At 47.9% G+C, this 22,167-nt stretch overlaps 1 protein-coding gene across 4 annotated transcripts in view; it reads left to right on the top strand.

The window, feature by feature from the left end:
* The window catches only part of SMARCAL1 (SWI/SNF related, matrix associated, actin dependent regulator of chromatin, subfamily a like 1), a 67,565-nt gene that overhangs the window by 13,176 nt on the left and 32,222 nt on the right, over positions 1 to 22,167 (top strand). For all 4 annotated transcript variants that reach the window (XM_060193944.1, XM_007535668.3, XM_060193943.1 and 1 more), the window contains exons 6-10: positions 378 to 428; positions 8,117 to 8,297; positions 12,006 to 12,156; positions 12,736 to 12,897; positions 18,356 to 18,421. In XM_060193944.1, coding sequence (XP_060049927.1) covers positions 378 to 428; positions 8,117 to 8,297; positions 12,006 to 12,156; positions 12,736 to 12,897; positions 18,356 to 18,421 — 611 coding nt within the window. The remainder of the gene's footprint in view (positions 1 to 377; positions 429 to 8,116; positions 8,298 to 12,005; positions 12,157 to 12,735; positions 12,898 to 18,355; positions 18,422 to 22,167) is intronic.

Here is a 22,167-nt window from a genome sequence, read left to right as displayed (position 1 = left end):
GGCCTTGAGACATGACGTTCAGATAGCATGGTGAAGGAAGCCTCAGTAGAATTTCTTGTTCAGGGCCCATGGAGTGGTGCACCTGGCTGAGCTCACAGGTTTCCAAGCTCAGGTCCAACCTCCCAGTCCACCCCTGCCCACCACCTGGGAGTAAGGGAGGCTTGGCACCCAGTATGGCATCAGGTGTAAGCCACAGTTGTCATCCCTGTCTGGAAAGCTGAAGATAGTTTGGATTTGCTGGACTGTGTCCCCACGCCACGCCCAGGACCAGCCAACACCCTCCTGACTTACTAGAGAGAGGTTTTTGCAAACAGGGTGTGAAGACATCACAGGAGGGTCAGGGGTAACGTTTGTTTGTTTGTTTCTTCTCCCTGCAGATGCCAAGACCAGGAAGTGGAACTTTCTCTTGGAAGAGCACAGTAAACTGAGTGAGATGCCTACCTTGCTTCTTGTCATGCTGTTGATAAGCTTAAGCAGTCTGCCGTAAACTTAACACAGTTTTAAGGGTCCCTCTCCCTCCTTGTGCTGTGGTGGCTTTCCATGCTGGTGTAGGGGGTGAGCAAAGGGGAGCCTGGGAGGGTAGCTTCGTGCACACCTATTAAGATGGAAGCCTTCCAGCAGGCTAGCACAGGACCCCTTCAGTTAGGGTCAGGTGGTTCCCATCTAGTTCTTAGCCCCAAGAAACCTTTCTGTCTTTATCTAGAGGGTACACAGATTTGGGGCACCAGAGATGAGTTGTGATGGCTTAGCTTAGATGGCAGCTGCTCTAGTCCCTTTAAGAACAAGCTCACTTTATTCCCAGAATCAGATGATTAAAAAAAAAAAAAGTCCCGAGAGCCTCAGTGGTTCTGGGCTGAGTTCTGCCAGATGCAGAAGCCAGGGCCCAAGCACTTAGGCATTTTAATCAGCTCTTTGGAGACTGACCAGGGGAGGGAGGGACTGTGTATACAGATGATGGCTACAAGGAGGAAGCAGCCAGTTTGGGTTCATCTTGTTTCTCCTCTGTGCCCCATTTGGTTGGGCAGTAAATTCCAATACTCCTAAGAAAGGGGTCAGGGTCATATCTCATTCCTTGAATACCAGTCTGCCAGACACCTTCTGAGCTGTCACAGTTCTTCAGAAGGTAGCAGCTGGCACAGCGTATGTTCCTTCTGTTTGGTCTCTTGAGAGCTTGGAGGATCTCCGAGCTACAGAGGCATCATCTTTTGGTGCCACTCGGGCCAGGAGAGATGTGATCTGGCCCATGTACCCTGATCTTTTATTTTTTAATTATTGCTACCAAGGTTATCTCTGGGGCTCAGTGCCTGCACTGTGTATCTACTACTCCTGTTGCCCCCCCCCCCCATTTTATTTGATAGGATAGGGAGAAATTGAGAGGGGAAGGGGGCGGGGTAGATAGCATAATGGTTATGCAAAGAAACTCCTGCCTGAGGCTCTGAAGTCTCAGGTTCAATCCCCCACACTACTATAAGCCACAACTGAGCAGTGTTCTGGTAAAAAGTAAGGGGAGGGGAGAGAGAGAGAGAAAGGAGTACATTTATAATAGAACAAAACTTTAAAAAGGAACGGGGTTGGGGGGGGAAGAAGGAGAAAGAGAGAGACCTGCAGACCTCCTTCACCGCTCTTCCTGCAAGTAGGGAGTGGGGGTTTGAACCTTTGTATGCTTGACTGGGTGCACCACCACCCAACCCCCAGGAGGCCCTGAGTTTTTTACCTTCTTGCTCAGTGGATTTTAAGGGAGAGAGAAGAGTTGGGTTTCTTCTCTATGTGACTTGCTACGTGAAGTCAGGTAGATAATTCATTCAGGGTACCATCTGTTCCTTCACTAAGTAAAGGGATCCTTAATCCATGTCAGTCCTACTGTCAGAAATTAAACATAAGGGAAGAGCTTTTCAGTCCTTGGGGAAAGACTTGCTGCAAAACTGCAAGGCTCGGTTTGACCATGACAGGAGACAGTATCAGCAGTCACTGGGGAAGCAGAAAGAATGACTGACTTAGGCAGAGATGCTCTGGTCCTGACTCCACTGTTACTTGGAAATTGTGACTCGGAGCAAGCTTTTTGCCCAAAGCTGAATTTTTGATGAGAAGTAGGAGTCAGTTTTCCCCCCCTTTTTTTTGTCTTTCAGCCACAGAAAAGACATATAAATATGTTAGCTGTAAAGGCTTTGGCTTTTACTGGATGACAAAAAGTGAGTATTCAAAGCATTAGTAGACATCCAGCATTGAGAAGCCTGCCTCACAGCTCACAAGGGCTACATGGAATGCTTTCAGGTCTTCCACAAGCCACAGGGTCCTAGAATTAGCTGATGAGAATAATGGATTCTTCATCTGGAAAAATGCACATAATGGCTACACATATGTAGTTTTTTGCATTTGCTAATTAGTAATTCCATAAGTCCTGAGTTAAGAGTTCTAGATTTGGCGAGTGGGAAGATAAATGATGCAAAAGATATCTGAGACTCTAGAGAGTCCCAGATTCCATCCCCAGAACCATCATAACCCAGAGATGAGCAGTGCTCTGGTTAAAAGAGAGAGAGGTCTATTTTTTTTTCTTTTTTAACATTTCATTATTTATTTATTTTGCCTCCAGGCTTATTGCTAGGGCTCAGTGCCTGCACTACAAATGCACTGCTCCTGGTGGCCTTTTTTTTTTTTTTTTTCCATTTTATTGGATAAAACAGAGAAATTGATAGGGAAAGGGAAAGGGATAATAGGGAGGGAGAAAGACAGAAAGACACCTGCAGACCTGCTTCACTAGTGAAGTGATTCCCTGCAGGTAGGGAGTTGGGGGCTCAAACGGGATCCTTGCGCTTCGCGCTGTGTGTGCTTAACCCAGTGCACCACCGCCTGGCCCCACTCCCCCACTATTTCTTTGTAATGAGAGATACAGAGAGAAAACTAGAAAGAGACCAGAGCACTACTCAGTTCTGGCTTGTGATGGTGCTGAGGCTTCAACCTAAGACCTCGGTTCCTCAGACATGAGAATCTTCTGCAGAACCATTATACTGAGTCCCTAACCCCCCCCCCCCCCCAAAAAAAAAAGATTTGGCATTTGGATATATATATATATATATATATATATATATATATATATATATATATATATTCCCTTTTGTTGCCCTTATTGTTTTATTGATGTAGTTAGTGCTGTCGTTGTTGGATAGGACAAAGAGAAATGGAGAGAGGAGTGGAAGACAAAGGGGGAGAGAAAGATAGACACCTGCAGATCTGCTTCACCGCTTGTGAAGCGACCCCCCCCCCCCCTGCAGGTGGGGAGCTGGGGGCTTGAACCGGCATCCTTACACCGGTCCTTGCGCTTTACGCTACCTGCGCTTAACCTGCTGCGCTACAGCCCGACTCCCAAGATTTGGAATTTGGATGGTTGTTTTTACATATTGTCTTGGCATTGCAATGTCTTGTGGAAGAAAGGGCTAGTTCTCCCCCATTTTAAGATTTGGGAAGGCTAACAACCAGACAAAGGAAATCATTGTTTTCCTTACTGAGAGCACTGCAGTATCACAATAAAACCAGCAGTAGATGTCAGACTGAACTTGCTCAGCTTAAGTCAGGACCATGACCCGTTAGAGAAGCCAAAGGACTCAACTGAGGAGACAGTACACACCGCATGGGACTCAACTGAGGAGATGGTACACACCACAGGTTAGCAGGGGTTCTGGTTCCACCCTCAGCAGACTGTTACCCTGGGCGTCTACCCCACTCAGTCAGTTTCCTCATGTGTGAAATGAGATTACTGACCAAAGCTAATGAAAACATGCCTGTGGGACTGATTAAGAAATTATACTTGGGGGAGTCGGGCTGTAGTGCAGCGGGCTAAGCGCAGGTGGCGCAAAGCACAAGGACCGGCATAAGGATCCCGGTTCGAACCCCGGCTCCCCACCTGCAGGGGAGTCGCTTCACAGGTGGTGAAGCAGGTCTGCAGGTGTCTATCTTTCTCTCCTCCTCTCTGTCTTCCCCTCCCTCTCTCCATTTCTCTCTGTCCTATCCAACAATGACAACAACAATAATAACTACAACAATAAAACAACAAGGGCAACAAAAGGGAATAAATAAATAAAATAAATAAAAAAAAAAAAAAAAAAAAGAAATTATACTTGGGAGTCAGGCGGTAGTGCAGCAGGTTAATTGCACGTGGTGCGAAGCGCAAGGACTGGCTCAAGGATCCCCGTTCGAGCCCCCGGCTCCTCACCTGAAGAGGAGTCGCTTTCAGGCAGTGAAGCAGGTCTGCAGGTGTCTTATCTTTCTCTCCCCCTCTTTGTCTTCCCCTCCTCTCTCCATTTCTCTCTGTCCTATCCAACAACAACATCAATAACAACAATAATAACTACAACAACAATAAAAAAGAAGAAGAAATTACACTCATGGTAACAGGCAGTAGCACACACTTCAGTGTGCAAGGACCCAGGTTCAAGCCCCCTGCAGAGGAAAAGCTTCACAAGTGGTGAAGTAGATCTGCAGGTGTCTCTCTGTCTCTCTCTCTCTCCCTCTTTATCTCTCAATTTCCGTCTCTATCCAATAATAAATGAATAAAGGCATTTTTTAAAATTTTAATGTATGAAAAAGGGAAAGAAACACTGAGCCCTCCTGAGTATCTGCATGCTGGTTGGCGGCCGCTGTCTCCTGCTAGGGGTGAGTGCCCCTCTGCCTTCTGCCTCTCCCCAAAATGGAGCCCACAGTGAAGCTGGCAGAAGGCCGCCTGTTTTCACCTCACAGGGCTCAGGCCAGAAGGTTCTGTATCCCCCTCGGTGATTTTTGTGTTCTCAGCTGCTATCCGAAAACACTGGCTTCTCTCTGCCATGTGGCTCAGTAGCCTTCTGCCAAAGAGCTATTTTATAAAAGTGATTTCTGGGTGATTCACAAAGCCAGATCACACATCCCTGTCAACCAACCCCCTTCCTCCCCACACCCCAGCGCAGGGTGAGAACAGCTAGCGACAGTTGTTGGCAGCAGGCTTTCAGAAGCACATCGAGTTTGACTGAACTAGCGGCATGGGATTGTAAAGACAGAAGTTGGTAGAAAGCAGATCAGAGGTCTATCTTTCTCTCTCGCTCCCTTTCTTCTCTCTCTCTTTCTTCCTTCCTTTCTTCCTTTCTTTTCCTCTCCCCACTGGCTGGAAGAATAGGATGTGTCCAAACCACCACCATCTCCCATCAGCCAAATCAGCAGTCTTTCGTTAGCTTTCATTAGGTATTTGAGTTCTGAAGATCGCAAGGATTAGAAATGAAACAGCTTCTGAAGGCCTGTGGAGCATTCAGCCTCCTGAAGTATGCAGGAATCAGCATGCTCAGATTTAATTTGGAGGCAGAAAATGTGTTTCTGCATCAATGTGGACAGTCTCTTTTGTATTCAAGCTGCCAGCCTTACCTGATTTCTAATCATAGTGATTCTGCTCATGTAAACTGTTTCCAGAAATAGCTGGTGTATGTATTTGGGCAGAGGCAGGGGTGGCTTTAAGTATGTTGAAAATCCTGAGCAATTCATGCTAGCAGTCAATGGCTTAGCCCCCCAGCTCTTTGGGGAAGGGGGAGGGGTTTATTTTATTTTATTTTATTTTATTGTCATTGGCAGAACTTTGTAACTCTGGGCTAACCTTTTTTCAGGGAAGGAGGAAAGGAGGGACGTGGAGAAAGAGAGACAGACAGACAGACACCAGCTCCAGAGCTTCTTCCACCTAGTGGGGACTAGGCTTGAATCTGGGTTGCATTCATGGCAAAGCATACACACTGCACAGGTGAGCTGTTTTGCTGGTTCCGGGACACTGTCTGTAATAGGTAGCCAGTTAGTGGCAAAAAGGCTTTTGGACTAGCTCGTGAGGGTATTAAGAAAACACACAGGGGTGGGGGTGGGGTCATGCGAAGTGGCTGCTGTTGGAAGTTCTAGGTCCCAGGCTCAGTCCCCGCACCACGGTTAACCTGAGCTGAGCAGTCTTGGGTTAAAAAACAAAAAATAGAAAGGAGTAGGAAAAAAGGAAGAGGGAAGAGGAGGAGGAAGAAGAAAAGGAAGAGGGTGAGGTGGAGATGATTGACCACTATGATGAGGAAAACATGCAGAGCTTGCAAAATAGCTGACTTGAATAGTGCGCTGTGTTGCCATGAGCGTGGCCCAGGTTCCAGCCCAGGAATATTTGGCCCTAAAAGGCCAATGAGCACAGGACTTGCAAATGGGAGGTCCTGAGTGATTCCCCAGGGCTGTCTGCACCAGAGTGAGGCTGGGGCTCCCTCTTCCTCCCCTCTCTCACTGATTTCTCACAAAGAAATCATCACCTGCAGGGCAGAAACTTCCTTAGCGGTGAAGCAGGGCTGCGAATCTCTCTCTTCCCTCTCTCCCTCTCTTCCACCCCCTTCCTTCGCCATTTTTCTATGTCAATTAAAAAAAAAACAAAACTTTGAGGGCCGGTTGGTGATGTACCTTGTTAAGTGCACATGTTACCACACACAAGGACCTGGGTTCAAGCCCTCAGTCCCTACCTACAGGGGGGAGGCTTCATAAGCAGTGAAGCAGGGCTGCAGATGTCTCTCTGTCCTTCTCTGTCTCTCTGTCCTTCTCTGTCTCTCCCCTCTCAATTTCTGTCTGTCCTATCAAATTAAATAAATAAAGGTTAAACAAGAAAAGAAAAGAAGCCTTTGAAGAAAGAAAGAAAGAAAGTAAGGGAGGGAAGGAGAGATAATAGGAAGCCTTAGCCTGTCAGATGTTTGCTTTGAGGTAGGTCCCCTCCAGACCAATGAATATTATTTCTGAGGTCAGTGCTCTCAAACTCATTTCTCAGGAAGATCATTACTCTGTTCTGGAAAGGGTCAGAAGTGTGCAGGACCATGAGTGGCTTTTATGAGGACTCTGCCTGTCGTTACTTGTTAACAGCAATGCTGGCCTGTTAGTCTCTGTGAAACTCCTACTAGCTTCTCTGAAGTCGGTGACTCTTTGCCGCTCAACAGCAGGCATTCTAGAGTTTTCTCTCCATCAGAACCCACAGAAAACATCAAAGAGAATGAAAACAAAACAAGGTGTTTCATTCAAAGTCTTAATTTTTTTTCTTTTCCTGTGCTTATCTTTTTTCTGCCTCCAGAGTTACCACTGGGGCTCTGTGCCAGCCACCTTTTTCCATTTTTGTTGTTGTTGGATAGGACAGAGAGAAATGGAGAGAAGAGGGGGAGACAGAGAGGGGGAGAGAAAGACAGACGCCTGCAGACCTGCTTCACCGCTTGTGAAACCACCTCCCTACAGGTGGGGAGCTGGGGGCTCGAACTGGGATCCTCGAGGCAGTCCTTGTGCTTCTCAGTATGTGCGCTTAATGTGGTATGCTACCACCTGCCCCCCTCCCCATGCTTCTCTTTTAAGGATGTGAGCCCATATTTATTTGAATGAGGTTTTAAAAAAAAAAAAAGGGTCACAGGCCAGAGGAAATTACAGTGATTGATACAGCAGATTGTCAGGTCTGAGACACAGAGGTGTTAGTCCCCAGTTGTAAGCCAGAGCTGCAAAAAAGGAGGGGGAGAAAGAAAAAAAAAAAAAAAAAACTAGTCACAAAAACACCTTGTAGTTCCTTGCACTGTGTTGGAAGGCTAGAAAAATCAATTCTGCTTGACTGCTCTTCTTGTTTGCAGAAGTGAAGGAACAGAGAGCAAAACTAGCCCTCTTTTAAAAAAATATTTATTTATTTATTCCCTTTTGTTGCCCTTCTTTGTTTTATGGTTGTAGTTATTCTTGTTGTTGTCATTGTTGGATAGGACAGAGAGAAATGGAGAGAGGAGGGAAAGACATAGAGGGGGAGAGAAAGATAGACACCTGCAGACCTGCTTCACCGCTTGTGAAGCGACTCCCCTGCAGGTGGGGAACCCGGGGTTCGAACCAGGATCCTTAAGCCGGTCCTTGCGCTTTGCTCCACCTGCGCTTAACCCGCTGCGCTACCACCCGACTCCCAAGCCCTCTGTTTTGTCTAAGAAGCATCTGTTCACCCCCAGTTTTCTCCCCAGTTACTTGTTCAAGAAGCTGGCAGCTAGCAGAATTGCAGCCATGGCGCTTTTGTTTGTAAGCCCCTTCTGTCTTGCTGGTTCTGCGGGCTAACACTCCAACTCAGACGCCTCTGTTCATTTTGTCATAGTTGAGTGTGTGCGCCGCCTCTCCCAAGTTCAGCTGGATCCTCTGCCCACCACTCTGGTCCAGGCCTTCGCGTCTCAGCTGGAGAAGACGTCTCCTGAAACCGAGGTCCCTGAGGCAGACCTTTCTGGAGTGGACGCCAAGCTCGTGTCTAACCTGCTGCCCTTCCAGAGAGCCGGAGTCAAGTATGTTCCTCCTCTTCCTCTTCTCCCCTGCTCAGCCCCCGTCACTCACTGCCACCTGGGGCTCAGATGCTTACCTTCCCTGGACCTCTATTAAGAGAAGCAGCTAGGCTTTCAGCAGTCAGGTGTTGTATGGGTTTTTTTGTTTTGTTTGTTTTGTTTTTAATTGGGGGAATTAATGGTTTACAGTCGGCAGTAAATATAGTAATTTGTACATGTGTAACACTTCTCAGTTATCTGCAAAACACTCTAACCCCCCACCTCGGACTCTTCCCACCATCATGCTTTAGGACCAGGCCCTCCCCTCACCCCCCCTGCCCCCAGAAGGTTCCTTTACTTTGGTGCAGTACCCCAAATCCAATCCAAGTTCTGCTTTGTGTTCTCCCTTCTGTTCTTATTTCTCAAACTTCTCTGTATGAGTGAGATCAACCCATGTTCATCCTTCTCTTTCTGGCTGATCTCACTTAACATGATTCCTTCAAGCTCCATCCAAGAGGAGGTGAAGAAAGTGAATTCACCATTTTAAATAATCGGGTGTACTTTTACCAAAACCTGATTGTAACCATTCCTTTCAAATTTCATGTTATTCAACACTTGGAATGCAGGTGTGCAGAAAAACCAGTGCAAGCTAGATGAAGAAAAGGGCATTTTCAGCAGGGCAGGGGTAGTATATGGTTTTACAGAAAGATACTCATGGGGCTCTGAAGTCCCAGGTTCAATCCCTCACACCACCATAATCCAGAGCCGAGCAGTGCTCTGGTAAAAAAATCAGCACACATACTCTAAACCCTCGGGGTCTTTAAAGAGCATGTCCGTGAGCACTCTGTGCCTCTCACAGCTCTGCTTTCTCCTCCTTTAAATACTTTATTTCTCTATTAACATGGGTAGACAGAACCAGAGCATCACTCAGGCACATGTGGTGCTGGGAGTCAAACCCTGGACCTCCTTTTAAACCCAGCACTCTGGTCACTGTGCTCCATTTGAGCCACTCTGCTTTCTTCTGAGTTGACTTTTGACCTCAGCCGATTACTCCTTAAAGATGGCACCTGGGGCTGCCAAGGACTTTCAGCTAGCATCCGTCAACCTGGTAACCCCGCAGAAGGACTTCTTTCCTACTGAATTCAGCACTGATGCCTTGAATCTGGTATAGAACCAGTCACTGTAGCTTGGTGTGGGGGCCAGGGACTGAGGGGGAGTCGGGGAGTAGGAGGAGTGGTCTTAGCAGAGAGTAGAGCCCCCCCCCCCCACACACACACAGCCTCATCCAATTGCTTGATGGATGTGGGCCAGGAGAGAAAGATGCTCCCTCTTGCCTGGTGGAGCCTTGTAGCAAAGAAGTGACAGGTGGCCTGCCAACCCCTGCCCCCACAGACCTGCTGTCTCAGCGTTCTCCCTCGTTGAACATCAACTTTCAAAGGCAGCAACTTTCTTTTTTTCTCTCTTTCTTTCTTTCTCCTCCTCCTCTTCTTCTTCCTTATATTTTATTTATCTTATTTCATTGAGAGAGACGCAGAGAGAAGCACCAGAGCACTGCTCAGCTCTGGCTTATGGTGGTGCTGGCGCTTGAACCTAATTGCTTAGAGCTTCAGGCATGAAGGTGTTTTGCAGAAACATTATGCTGTCTCCCCAGCCAAGGGCAGCAACTTTCAAGCAGCTGCACGTGGCATTGCCCTTACCAGCAGCTGGTTAGAGAGCTCCCCATTCTTGGCCTTGACTGAGTTAAAAAGGAAGGAAGAAGAGCTGGATTAGGATTACCAGGTTCCAATTAAATGTTGAGGGTTGTTTCTGTAATGTGAGCGCTTAACCAGGTACGCCACCGCCTGGCCCCTGAGGGTTGTTTTCGTTAGATGACCTGGGCCTGGTGTCTGGAGCAAGAGACCAGGCATCTGGCACCTAGGATCTTTGGTGCTTTGCCCCCATTCATTGTGTGACTTCAGTGAGTCGCTTCTGCTGTTTGTTTCTCGATGACTTTTCTCCTTTCTGTGGGAAAACAGTTATGAGCAACATTTCCTCAGCACTTCAGTTAGCGCAAAACACTGTTTCAAGCACGTTGCACGTTGACTTCATTAGCCCTCACATGAAGTCTGCTTGGGCGCTGCTAATCTACCACAGCTGAGGCTTGCTGAGTTTGATAGCTTGCATAGAGGCATAAAGCCTTTATACTGGGCAAGGCAGCTATCTTGCCATACATGCAGCCCAGGTTCTAACCCAGGCCGGTGGGCTCCAAACGAGTAGAATCATGTCCCTGTCATAAACCCTGAGCAGGGGTTGCTGCACTGGCTGGCGTGGGAGACTGCTAGTTAATGGAGCACTTGGCTGAAGCTGTCTCCCCTTTCAGGAAATACCCTTCAGTCCCTCCCTTCCCCCTTCCTCCTTACCAGCACCATCCCATAGTTTTCTGTCTTTGCTAGCTCCTTGCCTTTACCTTTCTGCTTCTGTTGTTCAGAAAGAGGACTCCACTGCTGCCTCTTCTTTTCCATCCCCTCTCAGTCTCTTCCACAAACAGGCACCTTCCTACGTCCTCCGCAGGGACTCTTTCCCATTCACCTTTCCATGCACTGAATTGAAGGCCACTCCGGCCAACACAAGTCTCTCCCTGGACTTCCTTTCTCCTGGAGGTCTTCTCCCTGCCTCCAGAGCACATAACACCTGCCACATCTTGATTCTGACCCTCTCTTTGATGGTGATGTGACTGTACCCTGCACTGGCTTCTGAGGATTTGCTCTTGTGATCCTCTGTGACTTCAGTCTTCCACATCAGATTCATACTCAGATAGTCACCCAAAGACTCATGTGTGGAACTTTGGGGTCTGATGTGGCTTACATGGTTACTGTCCTTTAGGAGGATGGCAAACCATATAGCTGCTACTACCAGGTTCTCCTGTATTTTATTAGTTAAGTCATAAGGTACATCAAAGAAACTCCAAAACTTAAAGTAGCAAGAAACAGAATGGTTTGTTGAAGAGAACAACCAGTGTTTAAAGGGAACAAGATGGGATAGGAAAATCTGCATAAGGCAGCTTCATAAAGTTACTTCTACCTAACATTCTTTTGTTTTAAAGTCTCTTTTTTTTTCAGTATTTTTTATTGTTGTTGTTATTGATGTCGTTGTTGTTGGATAGAACAGAGAGAAATGGAGAGAGGAGGAGAGAAAGATAGATACCTGCAGTCCTGCTTCACCACCTGTGAAGCGACTCCCCTGTAGGTGGAGAGCCGGGGGCTTGAACCAGGATCCTTATGCCAGTCCTTGAGCTTTGCACCACCTGCAATTAACCCACTGCATTACTGCCCGACTCCCTTAAAGTCTCTTTTAACTAACATACCACACGGAGGCCCGGCAGATTTATGGCTACAATATCAGCAGGTCAGGTATCAAACTGTCTGTGGCCTGGAGCTCTGGCTCCATTGCTACCTCTCTGTGCTTGAGAGAAGTTACAGACCTCTGCTGGCCATGCAGAATAATTGGGCCATGGGTTTCATAAGCCTTATGGCAAATACAAGCCTGGCATGCCAAGAGGTCTTCCCTGGCCTCTTCACCAAAATGATCCTGCTCTTCCTTCTTTTGGGGCGGGGAACTCTCTTGTGAGCAGGGTCTGTGGTGGCCCATCCTGAGTAGCATGTGTCACATTACATGGACAGTGGCATGAAGCAGGTGGCAGATGGCCCTGGGAAACATACCACGCTGCTCTCCTGACCTCATCTCCTTTCAAAGCTTTGCCATCGCCAAGAGGGGCCGCCTGCTGCTGGCCGATGACATGGGCCTGGGGAAGACCATCCAAGCCATCTGCATAGCAGCCTTTTACAGGAACGAGTGGCCGCTGCTGGTGGTGGTGCCGTCATCCGTACGCTTCACCTGGGAGCAGGTCAGTTCTCAGCGCCGTGACTTTAACAAAGACTCCTCTCAAGGTAGTGTGATCGGATGGCATTCAGAGGACAGAGTGGGCAGCCTTTAAAGATCTCATCTCTGCTGAAGCAGGTCTGCAGGTGTCTGTCTTTCTCTCCCTCTCTCTGTCTTCGTCCTCCTCTCTCCATCTCTCTCTGTCCAACAACAACGACAACAGTAATAACTACAACAATAAAACAGCAAGGGCAACAAATGGGAATAAATAAATAAAATAAATATTTTTAAACTATTTTATTTATTCATTAGTAAGAAACATAGGAGGAGACATCACTCTGGCACATGTGCTGCCGGGGATTGAACTCAGGACCTCACGCTTGAGAGTCTGATGCTTTATCCACTGCGCCACCTCCCGGACCACAGCCATCTCCACTTCTTACAGTGAGGACAGAGCTGCTGCAGATGCAGGAGGATGCAGAGGGTGGGAGGCCCAGCAGGGTTTTGGTTTTGCAGGGAGCACTGACACTGGCTTACTGAGGGCCACCGGGGCACTGCTGGGCCGGGTCTCCATGCCACTTCTGTTCTCTCCTGTCACCCTCAGGCCTTCCTCCAGTGGCTGCCCTCCCTGCGTCCAGACAACATCAACGTGGTGGTGAAAGGGAAGGACAGCCTGACAGCAGGCCTGGTCAACATCGTCAGTTTTGACCTTCTGAGCAAGATGGAGAAACAGCTGAAGTCCGCCTTTTTTAAAGTCGTCATCATCGTAAGTGACGTGAGAATCTCTCTAAGTACTTTTTCCCTCCTTCTGTGGGGCCATTCTGCCTTAAGAGCCCTCCAGGCCTCTTATAACCGTGATTTCTTGGAGCCTCACTCAGTTCCAGTAGTCGCTGTCTGTTTTGTGGGGAGCCGGCACTGGGTTCCTCTCCAGCAGCGGTCTCTGCCCTGGTTCATGCTAGAATCTCCCCAGGGAGCTTTCTGGAGAATGTAGCTGATGAGTGCTGCTGCATGGGGGGTGGGGGGTGGGGGCATTGTGCCCTCCCCCCACAACACTGCTGTGGGGAGATAGGGAGGAGACTGGCATGTGGACCCCACAGGGCCGAGGGCTCCAGAAACCACAGTGTGGACACAACTGGCAGGATTCATCTGCTGCCTTCTTGCCTAAGTGACTGACTTGTAACTCAAACTGCCAGTGACTCCTCCACCCAGCAGCAGCTGATTTCCTCCCTATGCTACAAGCACTTTGTACTCTAGTTGTTTGCTTGTTTCTTTTTTTTGTTTGTTTGTTTTTTGCCTCCAGGGTTATTGCTGGGGCTCTGTACCTGCACTAAGAATCCACTGCCTTTTTTCCCATTTTGTTGCCATTGTTTTTGTTGTTATTGTTATTGCTGTTGTTTTTGTTGGATAGGACAGAGAGAAATGGAGAGAGGAGGGAAGACAGAGAGGGGGAGAGAAAGACATCTGCAGACCCGCTTCACTGCTTGTGAGGCGACTCCCCTTGCAAGTGGGGAGCCGGGGGCTCAAACTGGGATCCTTACTCCGGTCCTTGAGCTTTGCTCTGGTCCTTGCACTTTGCGCCATGTGTACTTAACCTGCTGTGCTACCGACCGGCCCCTGTTAGCTTATTTTTTTTTTTTAATTTTCTTTCTTTTTTTCTTTTTTAATATTTATTTTATTTATTTATTCCCTTTTGTTGCCCTTGTTGTTTTATTGTTGTAGTTATTATTGTTGTTGTCGTTGTTGGATAGGACAGAGAGAAATGGAGAGAGGAGGGGAAGACAGAGGGGAGGAGAGAAAGACAGACACCTGCAGACCTGCTTCACCGCCTGTGAAGCGACTCCCCTGCAGGTGGGGAGCCGGGGTTCGAACCTGTTTGCTTATTTTAACGCAACACCAGGGAATGAACTCAGGGCCTCGTGCATGTACAGTACCACTGCTGTGCAGCCCCCAGACCTAGCCTAATCTCCATTTATTTGTTCATTTATTTTGAGAGAGAAGCAGAGTGAGAGAGCCCCACCACTCCACCACTGCACCAACCCAGGAACATGCTAGTGCCACCCAGTGCTCCCGTGTGGTGCCAGGACTTGAGCCCTTGAGCCAATGGTCTCACTCCGGGTAAAGTGTGCGCTCTATGAGGTGAGCTGTCACCTGGCCTTTCTAGCTGGCTTATAAAGAGGATTCCCCAGAGCTTGCTGCTGTGGCAACACATGGTTCCACAACCACCTTCCATTTCTCTAAGGCCTCAGGAAAATAATAAGGAAAGTCTAGACAAGCTGGTTCTAGCCACCGCTCACTCACGAAACTCCCCCTCAAGAGGTGTCGTCTCTGCTCACTCACCTGCTCCTCAGCCCCAACTCCAGGAACCGCTAACAAGCATTCAGGGAAGTGCATGACAGATACACTTTCAATGGAAGTTTCTCCACTGTTTTTCTTTTTGGCAAAGCGTAGAGACCCCCTGCCTCCAAACAGTATGAATGAACTTGTTCTTCTCTGTTTATTCATCTGAGTGGATTTGAACAAACCACTGGTATAATACATCATGCTCTTAAAAATAGACTTCTCTGGGAATTGGGCGGTAGCACAGCGGGTAAAGCGCAGGTGGCGCAAAGCGCAAGGACCGGCGTAAGGATCCCCATTTGAGCCCCCAGTTCCCCACCTGCAGGGGAGTCATTTCACAGGTGGTGAAGCAGGTCTGCAAGTGTCTGTCTTTCTGTCCCCTCTCTGTCTTTCCTTCTCTCTCCATTTCTCTCTGTCTTATCCAACAACAACAATAATAACTACAACAATAAAACAACAAAAAGGAAGGAAGAAAGAAGGAAAGAAAGAAAGATCTTATTTACAAAAAAAACAGATTTCTCTGTTGGCGGGGGTTTCCCAGTTGTCACTGCTCAAAATCTTTCTGTGTTTCTTCTTGAGAAGGAGAGAAAGGAGAGAGGCCTTAGGTTACCAGGAAAGGGCAGCCTCTCAACCTTACAGACCGGCAACATCACAGGAGCAAGTTCATGCCCTGGTGGCCTAGTGCTGGGCTGACCACTGTGGGAGGCACATTCACCTGACAGGTTGATTGCCATGTACTTGAGGGAGTGGAGGGAGAAGGGCCAGACCTGTGCTCCCTGGAGCCACAGTCCAACGGGACAGACACACACACAACAGGGGACACACACACACACACACACGCCATTAGGATACTTTCCGGTGTCCTCAAAACTATGTGAACCAACTATTGTGTGAGCTCAGAGACATAGTCACATTTTGCACATGGGAACCATACTGAATTCTTGGCATGCACAACTTAAATGTCTGTCTTCTTCAGAACTCTGCCTGGTACTGATTCTTTGGGGGGAGTCATTTCTGCTTTGCCACAGGTATGACTTTGAAGTAATAGCAGCTGCATACGTAGGATACAAACTTGAGGTAACCAGGATAATGGCAGTGGTTCTGCAGTGAGTGAGGAGAATCTTTTTTTTCACTAGAGCAGTGCTGATGGTGGTACAGAGGGCTGAACACTGAACCTGGGACCTCAGAGCCTCAGGCAGGAGCGTCTCTTTGCAGGACCAATTAGTTGTCCCCCCACCCAAACTCCCCCGTTCTTTGAGACATCCTAAGTCAGTACTTGATATACATAGTCACTGATCTCCCCTGGGCCCCTCAGCAGATACCATGCCTGCTTCACCACCGGTGAAACTGACAGTGAGAGGGGTTACGCAGTTTGCCCACAGGCACGAGACTGGTAGGATGGACAGCCACCGGTCAGAGTGGCTCCAGAACTCTACCTCAACACGTAATGTGCCGTATGACTCTCTCAATCCTGAACTGGTTTGTTCTTTAGTGATATAAGGCCCCTCTGCTCTCCTGGCTTCAGAGAAATGTGCTAGTTGTGAAGTGACACCTCAGAGTCGCCACACTGCTCAGAAGAGACTTCAGATGCCAGGTGTGCCTGTGTTACTGAGAACAGTCGTCCCTCTATGCCCTGCAGTTAGAAGGATCCTCCCTCCACTCTCCTTTGCCATCTGCTGTTTCTGTAGACCGCTTTCTCGGCTGTCGGGCAGGCCCATCATCAGACAAGGAGTGCAATCCAGGTCTAGTAGCTCGGCATCTGGGAGTTCATCTACTGTGCTTTCTGGGTCCTTGCTGACTGACTGTAGCTGAGGTGAACATCTTCAGGGACAGAGGTAGGGGCTTCTGGTGCAGGACAGCCGACTGCTGAGCACTCACCAAGAGGCAGGACTACTTGGAGAACTTGTGTATGTTAAGTCATTTAAGACGTCGCATAGGGCTGGTGGAATAGCTCACTGGCTTCTCCATGTGTGCAAGCCAGATTTGAACCCACTCTTCACTGCACTGAAGGGATGTGTCAGTGCTGTGGTATCTCTCTCTGTCTCTCTGCCTTTTCTATATATATCTGTAACATAAATACATACCAGAATAGAAACTTCCAGGGCTAAGTGGCGATGTACCTGGTTGAGTGCACATGCTACAATGCACAAGGCCCAGGTTCAAGCCCCTGGCCCTTACCTGCAGGGGGAGAACTTCAGAAGTGGGAAGCAGTGCTTCAGATGTCTTTCTGTCTCTCTCCTCCTTTATCTTTCCACTCCCCTCTTGATTTCTATCTCTACCCAAATAAATAAAATATTTTTTAAAGATTTTATTTATTTATTAATGAGAAAGATAGCAGAAAAAGAACCAGACATCACTGTGGTACATGTGCTGCTGGGGATTGAACTCAGGACCACATGCTTGTGGGTCCAATGCTTTATCCACTGGACCACCTCCCAGACTACAGTTTTTTTTTTCCTCTAGGGTTATTGCTGGGGCTCAGTGCCTACACTATGAATCCACTGCTCCTGGAGGCTATTTTTTCCCTTTTGTTGCCCTTGTTGTTTATCGTTGTTGTTATTCCTGTTACTGTTGTTGACTAGCACAGAGAAATCAAGAAGGGAGAGAAAGATAAGCATCTGCTGACCTGTGTCATCACTTGTGAAGCGACCCCCCTGAAAGGGGGGGGCTGGAACCAGAATCCTTACACCGGTCCTTGTGCTTCATACCATGTGCCCTTAACCCACTGCACTACTACCCAGCCCCCATAAAATATTTCTTAAAAAAGAAACTTTTCCCAATATAAGAATTGTCTTAGTTATTCATAACGCTTTATAAAGTATGACATAAGGCTGGGGAAATAGCACAATGGTTATGCAAAAACCCTTTCATGCTTGAGATTCTGAAGTCCTAGGTTCAATTCCCAGCTCCACCATAAGCCAGAGCTGAGCAGTGCTCTGGTCTCTCTCTGTATCTCTCTTTAATAATTGAGTAAATAAAGATATATTCTGCTTTGCTTATACACAAATACAGAGCTTTTAATAATCAGACGCTCTGTTCTGAACAGGACTGTTGATCTCTAAGGAGATAAACTGGGTTTTCTCTCCTCCTTAAGTTCCCAAGGTCCTTTGTCATGCACACCTCAGTGACAGCAGTATAACATAGGCTGGGGGGCCAGGCAGTGGTACACCTGGTTAAGTGCACATATTACCATGTGCAAGGACCTGGGTTCGAGCCCCCACTCCCAACTGGCAGAGGGGCTACTTCACAAGCAGTGAAGCAGGTCTGTAGGTATCCTTCTCTTTTATCTCCCCTCCCCTCTCAGTTCTCTCTGTCCTGCCAAATAAGAAACAAGAAAGGAAAAAAAAAAAAGGAAAAAATGGCTGCCAGGAGCAGTGAATTTGTAGTGCTGGCACTGAGCCCCTGCGATAACTAGTGGCAAAAAAAATAAAAATAAAAAAATAAAAGGATGCTCAAGCATTGGGGTGGTAGTGACTGATTTCCTGCCAGTGGTATAAGTCCCTGGGGACAGGGTATAGACCAGCTCAGGACACACAGTGGATCTTTAGCACACTTTGCTTTAGTGCTGGGAAGATGTGCACCTCATAAGGTAGTGGGATTTGTTCCAGGCAGCCTGTGGGGTGGGCAGGATGGAGGAATCACTCAACCCCTCCAAGAGGTGAGTCATCTTGCCTAGAATGAGGTGGCAATGGATGCCTGAACCCGGGACCTCCCCCAGACCCATGCTGTCTCCTTGAATGAAAAGGAGCTAAGGAGGACGTCCCAGGCAGCGACGTGCTATGGTCAGGCTAAACTTGGACTCTCTCGCCATCCACTTGGGATTCCATTTTACTCACCTACGTGACTGGATTCCATTTTACTCACCTACGTGACTCTTCTCGTTGCAGGATGAATCTCACTTCCTCAAAAACATTAAGACTGCCCGCTGTCGTGCGGCTATGCCCATCCTCAAGGTGAGTCCTGCAGAGAATGGACCAGTGGCCAGCGTCCAGTGTCCTGCTCAGACTGGCAGAGGGGCCAGGAGCTGCCGACCAGAGCCATGGGCCACAGTTATAACTTAGCATCAGCTTGGGGCATGTCAGCTTTGCTACCAGTGTCACTTTCTTCCTCACATCCCGCTTGAGAGCTAGTGTCCATTGCAGTTGTTTCTGCCTCTCAGTCATGAAGCCCTGTTGAAAGCCACAGGCTGGGTCAGGACTGCATCATGGATCCTCCCTGATGCCCGGATGTGGCAGAGGGACAAGCTCCCTACCATGTCCTCCAGACAGCTCAGGAGGAGCTGTCTCCTGAGTGACTTGCAAAGGCAGAGGTCACAGAATGCTAGGAACCAAAGGAAATGAAGGTTAGACTCACAGCCAGGCCAGCAGGCACCAGGGAGAAACTGGCAAGACCAGGTCCAGGCTTTATAAGTTCGGTGCTTTTCTGGGATTGACCCTCAGCGTGTTGGGCAGTGGAGGTTTAGGCTCCATCCACGTTCCTTTTTCTTTTGGTCTGGGCCTGTTGCTGAGCACTTCGGCAGATGTGAGCCTTAGCTTCAGAGCAGGCGGGGGGGTGGGGGGGGGTGAGGTTCAAACTTGTAACTAAAAGCCGTCTACTCTCGGGACTGGGTGGTGGCCCACAAGATTGATTACCCTAGGCAAGGACTTAGGTTCAAGTCCTGACTCCACCCTGCAGGTGTCTGTCTCTCTAGCCCTCTGTCTCCCCTCCCCCTTTCAGTTTCTATCTAAAATAAGTTTTAAAAAGAAAACATTATAAAGTGAAAATAAAAGGAGTGTACTCTGGCATGCAATACAGACTCAGTACTTGTGCTGGCAGGCTTCTTCGTGTCTGCATTCCGTATCCTAGACCCCAACCCTCAAAAGAAGAAGGATGTCTCAAATTCCCTTTCATTATTATAATTCTGTGACAAGTTTTAGGAGGGAAAGAATAAAAAGCATTAGAATCAGCCTTCTCTCTCATGTCAGGGTAGAATTCTTTTTTCTCATGTCATAGGGGACTTTAGTGGAATCTACTTGGGATTAAGTAGACTAAGCAAATCATAGTGTCTTTTTTTTTTTTTTTGACTTTAAAAAAAATTGTATTTATTTGTCTTGCCTTTTGTTGCCCTTGTTGTCTTTTTTATTGTTGTTGTTGTAGTTATTGTTGTTATTGATGTTGTCATTGTTAGATAGGACAGAGAGAAATGGAGAGAGGAGGGGAAGACAGAGAGGATGAGAGAAAGATAGGCACCTGCAGACCTGCTTCACCGCCTGTGAAGCAACTCCCCTGCAGGTGGGGAGCCGGGGGCTCGAACCAGGATCCTTCCGTCGGTCCTTGCGCTTTGTGCCATGTGTGCTTAACCCGCTGTGCTACCAGCCAACTCCCCATAATGTCTTTTTTTTCTTTCAGTTTTTTCTTTATTTTATTTGATAGGAGGGTCCAGCAGTAGCACACTCAGTTAAAGCACACATATTACCAAGCACAGGGATCCTGGTTCAAGCCCCGCGCTCCTTACCTGCGGCAGGCAAACTTCATGAGCAATGAAGCAGGTCTGCGGGTGTCTATTTTTCTCTCTCCCTCTCTAACCCCCCTCTCAATTTCTCTCTGTCCTATCAAGTCTTATAGAAGGGGGGTTCAGGGAAAAAATGGCCTCCAGGAGCAGTGGATTCATAGTGCCAGCACTGAGCCCCAGCCATAACCCTGATGGCAATGAAAAAGAAATTTTATTTTATTTGATAGGACAGAGAGAAACTGAGAGGGAAAGAGGGACACCTGCTGCACTGCTTCACTGCTTGTAAAGCTTCCCCTCTGCAGGGGGCTTGAACCCAGGTCCTTGTGTATGTTAACGTGTGCAGTCAACCTGGCGCCCAGTCCTAATGAAATTCTTATCTTGTGACCCGTTAAACAGCCTTTGTGTTGCACCAGCATATTCAGACTACAGCTTTGGGGCCAGCTTGAATAGTGTGCCTGCTTTGTCACGGCCACAACCCAGGTTCAAGCCCAGCCCCCACCGCACTGAAGGGCACCTCAGTGCTCTGGTGTCTTTCCCTGTCTTTCTAGCAGAAGGAGGTCAGCCTGGAATGGGGCAGCCCCAGTGACAATCGATAAGTAAAGCCACAGCTTCTGTTGCTTAAAGGAAGCTTCAGTTTGTGTCTAAACTATTGAAAGCAGCTGTGCTAAGTATTCGGGAAGTTCACAAGCACATGAAAATCAACTTAGTGTTCCCAGCTTCCTACAAAGCACACGCTGAGACCTGTGCATTTCAAACTGAAGGGGTTTTCTTTGTGTGTTTTGAGGAATAGCCGGGAATATACATCTTCCAAAGCAGGGTTATATGACGTGCCCCAAACTTAAAGATAAAATGTCCTTTACATGAAAGGCTTGATCCTCTGCTCGTGTGGCCTGTAAATATTTATCACCAAGAGCCGTCAGTAGACACACGTAGATGCAACACTTTTCCCAGGATGGCGACCCTTCTTTGCCTTTAATATGTTTCTTCTGAAAGATGTTAATAGACATTGCTATTGTGGTTCTAATATTACAGCCATAACTAAAATCAAATCTGTATCCCTTACTGTTTAGACCAAAAAATTTTTAAAAAGCGCAGTAGATAGATTATATCGTTAAAGGTCTAATAGGGAAGCTTCTCAGCTCCTGTGTTGCTAATGCACTATTGACTGGGCAGTCGCGCTAGACAACATATTAGTTCCTGAGGTGCCTGCTTCTGCGCCAGACCTCTTAAAGCAGACTTCCATCTTGGTTATCTCAGTCATATTAAGTTAAAGCCAAACTTTTAACTCAGAACTATTGATAGTATATGTCACCCTATATTTGCAGTAGAACTTGGATGTACTAACATTTTGAAGCAGCGCCCATGTTCACATTTGGGAAGGTGTCTTGAGACTACCTGCTTCTATAATGTTGGCTTCCCACGACGTTAGTCTGTTGGTAGGTTTGAGGGCAGGAAGGGGTGACGACGTTAGTCTGTTGGTAGGTTTGAGGGCAGGAAGGGGTGGTGACGTTAGTCTGTTGGTAGGTTTGAGGGCAGGAAGGGGTGGTGACGTTAGTCTGTTGGTAGGTTTGAGGGCAGGAAGGGGTGGTGACGTTAGTCTATTGGTAGGTTTGAGGGCAGGAAGGGGTGGTGACGTTAGTCTGTTGGTAGGTTTGAGGGCAGGAAGGGGTGATGCCGTTAGTCTGTTGGTAGGTTTGAGGGCAGGAAGGGGTGATGCCGTTAGTCTGTTGGTAGGTTTGAGGGCAGGAAGGGGTGATGCCGTTAGTCTGTTGGTAGGTTTGAGGGCAGGAAGGGGTGGTGACGTTAGTCTATTGGTAGGTTTGAGGGCAGGAAGGGGTGGTGACGTTAGTCTGTTGGTAGGTTTGAGGGAGGAGGGGGTGGTGCATTCTGTTGTTCTGTTTGCCACCCTTTTCATCTCTGCTCTGTTTTTGGGGGCGGGGGGGGAGTTTCTCCATCTTGACTCTCGTGATAATTTGAGCCTGAATGACCTTGGCTTATGGGGACTGTCCTGAGTATTGTGGCCTCTACCCACCATGTGTCATTGGTTTCCCTCAGTTGTGATGACCACATTTGTTTCCAGTATGGAGGTGTGACAGTGGCTGGAGTGTTGGATCTAACAGCACGAGGTGCCAAGTTCAGGCCCTGCCACCTCACATGCTGAGGAATGCTCTGTTTTTGTCTGTTCCTGCGCTCTCATGTTAGTAAGTA

Source organism: Erinaceus europaeus, chromosome 7, assembly GCF_950295315.1.
Source record: "Erinaceus europaeus chromosome 7, mEriEur2.1, whole genome shotgun sequence".
In the NCBI taxonomy this organism is placed as follows: domain Eukaryota; kingdom Metazoa; phylum Chordata; class Mammalia; order Eulipotyphla; family Erinaceidae; genus Erinaceus; species Erinaceus europaeus.
The sequence above is the reverse complement of the archived record's forward strand: the minus strand, read 5'-3'. Positions and strand labels throughout refer to the sequence as shown.